Consider the following 8,507-nt stretch of genomic DNA (forward strand, 5'->3'; position numbering starts at 1 on the left):
ACAGTGGATATATCAGAGGTGAGATTTTTTACGCTGAGAGTGGTGAATGCGTGGAATGCGCTGCTGGCAGTGACAGTGGAGTCGGAAACAATAGGTTATTTAAGAGGCACCTGGATGGATACACGGAGCTTAGAAATATAGAGGGCTGTTGGTAAGCCGATGTAGTTCTAAAGAAAGGACACGCACAGCACAGCTTTGTGGGCTGAAGGGCCTGTATTGCGCTGTAGTTTTTCTCTGTTTCTATGTTACTAACATGGAACACACTTGCCCTTCCCCTCCCTCCTACCCAAATTTATTCTAGCGTTCCCATTCCCATCCTGATGAAGGGTGTCGTCCCCAAAACATCGACTGTTTATTCATTTTCATCTTCACGCTGTCTGGCCTGCTGGAGTTGCTCCAGGTTTCGTGTGTGCACTAAATAAAAATATTCCTGCGTTAGCTGTTACCAGCCTGAACATATTGACTTTTGGGGACACAGAAGTGGTTACAGAGGGAAGTGAGGTCATTATGAAACCCTAACTGCTCAACATGACATGGGTGCTCTTGGAGGTCTCCACTCTCAAAACAGCAACTGTCAGTTCTAAAGCGGAAGTGATACAATGCAGAAACAATTGAGGACTCGCAGGGTGTCAGCATGTTGCATGCCCATGGATGAATGCACAGAGACTATCGGACCTGCAGTCTCGGTGTCACCCTCCTTCATCCCCAACATCCCACGGGCACCACCGATTACATGGGCATAGCCAGATTAAGGGGAAAACACACCCGGTTTACGGAACTTTCCATCCCTTTACGCACCGGGAAAGCCGACGTACAGGGTTGGAAACTTAGTTAAGCTTTCCTGAGCAGAAAACCACTGACAAAGTCCTGCATTCTTAGCCAGTATTTCAAGTAGTAGCCCATCTTGGAAGATCCTTCCTCTCCCCGGGGATAGGGCCTTCGGAGCTTCAGTAGACGTTTCTACAGCTCTGTTTTTTTTTTCCGGAAGGTGGTTGCTAACCCCATTTCCAATCCTGCTTCTTTCCCAGCTCTGTTTGGGACCCTCCGGGCGGAGTTAGCGGAGTAGAATGTTGGTGCATTTAACTCCGCTGCAGGAGCATCTTTACTGGAACAGCTCAAAAGTAAAGTTTTCTGGAGAAACCAGCTACCCAGATTAGAAAAGAGAATGGCCTGTCCATGTATGGCAGATTGATTCCATCAGAATTACTCCACGGGGACAAAGGTGAGGACTTTACTGAGGACAGAGCGCTCTTCCTCAAAGAGTTGAAGGTCGGAGGGAATGGTAAAGAACCGAAACAGATGAGAGATGTGATTAGAGGGGGGAGGGTGGCTGGTGTATCGTTGGAGAGTCGAGGGTGGGGGTGAGAGGAAGATACAGCTTCTGAGGACCCAGGACTTGACTGTGGGAGATGAGGGAGAGGGGATGGCAGAGTAGTGGTGGGGGGTGGGGAAACGGGAGTCCCAATCGGTGCATGTGAAGACCCGGCCTGGAGTTCCAGACTGGAGTCGCAGTTCTCCCTCCTCCACTTCTTACCCCATCCCTGATATGCTTCGCTTCTTTTCCCCTCCCCTTTCTTTTCTCTCTCCTTGCCCATCACCCTGCCTGTTCCCCATCTCCCTCTGGTGATCCCATCCTCATTTCTTTCTCCCTCGGCCTCCCGTCCTGTGATCCTTTCCCTTAGCCAGCTCTGTATCCCTTTTCCCAATCACCGTTCCAGCTCTTAGCTTCACCCCACCTCCTCCAGCCTTCTCCTATCGCATTTTGCATTTCCCTCTCACCCTCTTACTTTCAAATCTCTTACTATCTTTCTTTTCAAATAGTCCTGACAAAGGGTCTCGGCCCGAAACGTCGACCATTCTTCTTCCTGTAGATGCTGCCTACACCAGCATTCCACCAAATGCGTTCCACCAGCATTTTTTGTGTGTTGCTTGAATTTCCAGCATCTGCAGCTTTCCTTGTGTTTGCATATTATAGTTACTACCTGTATTTAGTCTGTATTTTGCTCTTGTATAATCTACGAAAGAGGAATCAACGGCTGGAGTGTAAGGAAAAATTTAAAGTTGATTCCTTATTAGAAAATGTAAAATGTGTAACGCACAGTCGGGGGGGGGGGGGGGGGGTTGGGGTGTGGTAAGATATTAGTCTTGAATGTGGGAATGATTTGAGAAAGGAGAAGTTGACCTTTCCACAACAGTGTTTGCAGAAATGGGTATGAATGCTATTCTACATCCCCGAGAAATGAGGAATGGTGGAAAAGCCCTTTGTTTGTGTAAACAAAATTATTCGGCAGCCTGGTACTGCCCCACGGGAAATGATTTGGGCAAGGGAACTTGAAGGATATTAACAGGCCAAAGTTTTGTACGTTGGGATCTTTTCTTATACCGGGTCACGACTAGTGCTGGAATTGGAAATAGGTACAAGGACATGGAGAGAGAGCCATCCCTCCCCACTCCGACCACCTTCTCTGTTCGCTTAGAAGTCTCTCTTTCTCAACTCAACAATTCCATCTACCCCTATGGCTGTCTGATCTTCTTTTGGTCTCTCTCACTCTCTTCCTCTCTCCACCGCCCCCTCCTTCCCTGCCTCGCCCCGCCCCTTCCCTTCTCCACCAACTGATTTCAGATTTCCGGATTTCCTTTGTAGGAGCCGTTCAGCCCGCGCGAGTCTCCTCCCTCCTCCCACCCAAATGAGAATGTTAAGCGCATACAAGAGTAAAAGACTCAGACACGGAAATCATTCCTGCACTGAACATCTTTATTAGCAATTTATGGCCGTTGCCATCTGTCAGTCTGATACTGCTGAGAAATCATTAGCAGACTCATGAATAACTTCAATCCGATCCATCCCTAGTAACAGAGAAAACAATTCACCAGCTGATATTTCTAATGATGACAAGTAACAGGCCACTTTTACCCCACGTAGCTTCTCGGAGAATGAAACGGAGCAAAATCAGTCTCCGTTGCAAATATTATAACAACACAATGGAAACCACAGAACTCTGGTCAGAGTTCGGAGTACAGTGAAGAGAGTGGTAGAGGGAGGTGAAGGATGCAAAAAACAAAATCTGTTCAAAGCAAACAAGTACGAGGCCACGCGCATTTCTAACAGTTGGACTGTGTGACTGTTGCGGATGTTGTCGAAGCCGCTCCGAGATTAACCACGCAGGAGTATACCTTACCACTACTCCAGTCTGTGCCGGGCACCGTCAGGTAGCTGCTGAGACTGAAAGTTCTGTCCGTGTTCCGCCTCACTGCGCTGGTTGTCACCTCACGGCTGGTCGGACTCCCGTCCACTGTCCAGCTGACGACAGGGAAGCCCACCGACAGCTTACTGACCAGGCAAACTAAGGTGCCGGTTCCTTTAGCGGAGATCTCCTCGGCTGACGGCCCAAGCAGTTTCACTGAAGTGTCGGGGAGCTGCTGATCGGGAACAAGAGGAGACATGAATGAGTCACTGAATATCTTGCGATATTCACATTTGGATGGAAGCGTGAGTGAAAGGTTCCAGCTTCCAAGAATGGGGCCCAGGGTTTCGCTAGGGTGCAAGGCAGTGTCGATGGAGGGCAGAGCATTTTAGTCAACACTGAAGGACTGGACGTTTGTGGCCAAATCCTGCAGAGTCGCTGGATTACAACATCACCAGCTCATTGACATCACTTCCAGCTCTTGGGATCTTCCTCGGTCTGTGCTAACAGTGACACATTCCTTCCCTTTGCTCCATCCACTCAACACCAATGCGCACCCTCCCACCCGTATCACCCATAGCTGTAATGTCAGTAAACCTATTTCTACGCTTACCCAGAGTAGAGCGCAACGTATTCGTGGTCCTGACATTTACAGGGCTGGTTTAGCGAAATCACACTATGACCGTATAGCCATATAACAATCACAGCAGGAAACAGGCCATCTAGGCCCTTCTAGTCCATGCCGACCACTTACTCTCACCTCGCCCCACCGAACTGCACGCAGCCCATAACCCTCCATTCCTTTCCTGTCCATATATCTGTCCAATTTTACTTTAAATGACAATACCGAACCTACCTCTACCACTTCTACTGGAAGCTCGTTCCACACAGCTACCACTCTCTGAGTGAAGAAGATCCCCCTCGTGTAAACCCTAAACTTTTGCCCCCTAACTCTCAACTCATGTCCTGATGTTTGAATCTCCCCTACTCTCAATGGAAAAGGCCTATATCCACGTCAACTCTATCTATCTTTTAAATACCTCTATCAAGTCCCCTCTCAACCTTCTACACTCCAAAGAATAAAGACCTGACTTGTTCAACCTTTCTTTGTAACTTTGGTGCTGAAACCCAGGTAACATTCCAGTAAATCTTCTATGTAGTGTCTCTATTTTGTTGGCATCTTTCCTATAATTTGGTGACCAGAACTGTACACAGTACTCCAACTGTGGCCTTACCAATGCCTTGTACAATTTTAACATTACATCCCAACTCCTACACTCAGTGCTGTGATTTATAAATGACAGCATACCGAAAGCTTTCTTCACCACATGAGATTCCACTTTCAGAGAACTATGCATCATTATTCCTAAATCACTTTGTTCTACTGCATTTTTCAATGCCCTACCATTTACCATGTATGTGTTATTTTGAATATGCCTAACAGAATGTAGCACCTCACACTTATCAACATTAAACTCCCTCTACAACTTTAAGTCCGCTCTTCTAACTGGCCTAAATCTGTCTGCAATCTTTGAAAACCTGCTTTATTACCCACAATGCCACCTATCTTAGTATCATCTGCATAATTACTAATTCAATTTACCACCCTATCATCCAGATCACCCATCATCATGACGATGCAGAAGCAATTACTGTGGGCGAAGGAAGGTGGGATTCTCCCCAGGCCCGAAGCTCTGGCCTGAGTCTGTGTAGCGACCGGAATCACTGAGCAGCCATACCCCAAAAGGAGCAGTGCTCAATTGAAAAGGTGGCAGGAGAGAGGAGGCAAGGACGAGGCAATTGGATGGGTATCTGCGGGAGTGTTCTCCACTGACTGGTAGAAATGGAATTTCAGTGAAAGTTGGTGGAAGGTTTCATGAGAGCATTCTCATACATTAACTTGAAACTTGTAGTTGTGTTGTCTTGACAACCGGGGGCTACATCATATTCCCAGTGACACCCTGTGCCGCACTCTGAGAAGCTGGAAGTCCTCACGCTGGCTTCCAACAAATCCAAGCAAAAGCGGCCAAACTGATAGAGTTAGGAATTTTTTTCCCATTGGGTGGTTTCGGAGCATGCATGTTTTCTATATGGCTGTATTCTTCATCACTGCCATCTTTGATAATCCCATATTGGTCTGTGTTCTGCGCATGTAGGAAGTAAATTGGAATAAAATTATAGTATGGCAGTTAAACGAATTAATGTAATAAGTTGGAATGTACGTGGTTGGAATCATCCTATTAAACGAAAAAAAGTCTTTTCAAATTATTAATCGATTCCAACCTGATATAATTGTTGCTCAAGAGATGCATATCAAGGTGGGAGATCAAAATATTTTTTCGCTGGTGGAATGGATTACAACTCCATGCTACTTCTCTGAGCAAAACTAAGGGTGTGTCTATCTTTATCAAATCTAATATATTTACTCAAGAGGATATTGAATCAGATTCTAATGGTAGATTTTTAATTGTTAAAGGAGCGGTTTGTAATAGAAAGGTTGTTTTGGTTAATTTGTATGGTCTTAATTTAGATGATCCTTTAAAAAATATTTGCTTTATTGTCAGATTTAAATGAGTATATGTTGGTAATGGGTGGTGATTTTAACTGTTGTTGAAATCCTATGATTGACAAGAGCTCAACTAATCAACAACTTCCAAATCATTCTACAACGGCTATTAACTCCTTTTTAAACAATTTAGGGTTGATCGAATTATGCAGGAATTTACACCCTGATATCATAAAAAAAAAATTTTCACACGTTTATAAAAATTATCTGAGGATTGATTATATTATAGTTGATCCCCGTCTTTGCCTAATGTTAAAAACTGTGAATTTGATGCTATTGCTAAATCTGATCATGTGCCTTTGAGTTCGTCCTTTGAATTTGACAATGTCATTTTTGGCCGTCCAGCACAGCGGATGTCTCAGACTTTATTGCAAAACTCTGACCTCATCAGTTTTATCGAAAGCCAGATAAAATAATTCTTTCTTTTTAATGATACAGGAGGTATGTTTAAATTAATTGTATGGGATACATTCAAAGCATTTTTACATGGTCAGATTATTTCTTATTCAACTGAACTTAAAAATCAGACTAAAGCAGAATTAGATAAAATTTCAAAACAAATTAAAGACTTAGATAATATCTGTGCGACTTCCCCTAATATTGACTTATTTTAAAAAAAGGGTGGAACTTCAATCACAATATAACCTATTATTAACTCATCCAATTGACGGTTATCTACTTAAGTTAAAGAGCCAATTTTATATGTTTGGAGATAAAAGTAATAAACTACTTGCATCTCAGTTAACATCAGCTGGAGCCAAGGGGCAAATTTTGAAAATTCGTAGAAAAGATGGTACCCTGGTTTGGGATTATGAACAAATTAATAAGATTTTTCAAGATTTTTATATTGAAATTTATAAATCTCAATGTCCAGTAGACTCTTCTGAAATGAATGCTTTTTTACAAAAGATTGTTTTTCGTAAAATTTCTGCTGAGGATCAAAAATCTCTTGATGCCCAAATTACTGAATCCAAAATTCATAAAGCTAAGTTTTCAATGCAATCTGGTAAGGCCCCAGGACTTGATGGTTATCATGTAGAATTTTATTAAAAAATTAGAAAATTGCTTTCTCCACATATGTTGGAGATGTTCAAAGAATCTTTTGTGAAAAGTGATTTACCCTCTACTTTTTATGAAGCTTCTATTTCTTTAATTCTCAAAAAGGATAAAGATCCTACTGATTGTGCCCCATACAGACCTATTTCATTTTTGAATGTTGATGCTAAGATTCTCTCAATGATAATGGCCAATCAGTTGGAGAATGTTAGGGTAAAATCATTTTTAAAGATCAAACAGGCTTTATAAAGGGTTATTATCCTTTCTCAAATGTTCAGAGATTATTTAACATTATATATTCACCTTCTTCTAAAACTCCACCATGTGTTATATCTTTGGATGCTGAAAAAGCATTTGATCGAGTCAAATGGAAATACTTATTTAATGTTTTAGAAAAATTTGGTTTTGGTATCAATTTTAATAATTGGATTTGTTATGAGTGATGGACAATGGGGGTGCAGAGTTAACATTCCCAACCTCCCCCCTCCCCCCCGAGAACTACGAACTATTGCTGTTGTTATGCTACTATTGAGAGAGAGAGATAAAGCCCAGGCAAGAACATTTGCTACAGATAGGAGGGAGAGAGAGACTGTTGATTAACTGTATTATGACTCATCCTGGATTATTTACTTACTACTACAAGGACTGTACTTGGCTTATTAACATTCCTCAGGAGATAGCAGGAGTGGCCTGATTTGATGAACACAGTCATTCAGAGTTGATGGATAGCTGACACCCTGTGAGTGGGGATAAAAAGACAGGTCTGGAGAAACACCCTTCAGACACACCAGTGGACACTGATTGAGTGTTGGATACCCACAGAAAGGTGGGGGCTTCGAAGACCGAACCTGGAGATCAGTCAGTAAAGCTCACAGTGTTACAGCAGGGCCAGTGGGGACTCATGTGTGTGTCCGCTCATGCCAGAGTGACGAGTCCACCACAGAAGAACGGTCTAGCTGAAGACCAGAGGGGTCATGACCACAACGATACGACGGATTAAGAAAGCAAAGGACGGTTTGGCTGCTATAGCTGTTACCTCTCGCTGGCTCTCTCTGTCTCTCTCTCTCTCTCTCTCTCTCTCTCTCTCTCTCTCTCTCTCTCTCTCTCTCTCTCTCTCTCTCTCTCTCTCTCTCTCTCTCTCTCTCTCTCTCTCTCTCTCTCTCTCTCTCTCTCTCTCCCTCTCTCTCACTGTGCAATGATTTCAACACAACAACCATAACTACTTCAACATTTATGAACTGAACTTTATACTTCTCTATGACAATTTATTTACCCCTAGACATCAATATATTGTTTATTATTGCTTATTATTATTCCTACATTTTTAGGTTTCTTACTGCTAACTTGTTTTATATGTATATTTGCATTTTTGATATTGGCTTGTGTAATTTACTAATAAACACCTTTAGTTTGATAACACCAGACTCCAACGGATTTTTCTTTCTCTGCTGGTAAGACACCCAGTTACGGGGTATATAACAGATTAAAATAATATGTGAAGCTCATATTGCTATGGTTGTCACTAATAACTGTAGGTATCCTTTTTTTTTCAGCTATCATGGGGGACAAGACAAGATTGTCCATGGAGTCCTTTGCTATTTAACTTAATATTAGAACCCCTTGCAATTGCTCTTCGTGAAACCAAAAATATTCATGGGATTTATGTGATGAGACCATGCACAAGATTACTCTTTACGCTG

General features: G+C 42.8%; 1 gene segment (V, D, J or C); it reads right to left on the reverse strand.

Moving 5' to 3' along the window:
- Positions 1–3,102: 3,102 nt before the first annotated feature.
- Positions 3,103–3,444, reverse strand: LOC132405899 (immunoglobulin lambda constant 7-like). The segment is given in 1 exon segment: positions 3,103–3,444. A coding segment is annotated over 1 exon segment (342 nt).
- Positions 3,445–8,507: the final 5,063 nt, after the last annotated feature.

The sequence above is a fragment of the Hypanus sabinus genome, chromosome 16 (genome assembly GCF_030144855.1).
Source record: "Hypanus sabinus isolate sHypSab1 chromosome 16, sHypSab1.hap1, whole genome shotgun sequence".
Lineage (NCBI taxonomy): Eukaryota > Metazoa > Chordata > Chondrichthyes > Myliobatiformes > Dasyatidae > Hypanus > Hypanus sabinus.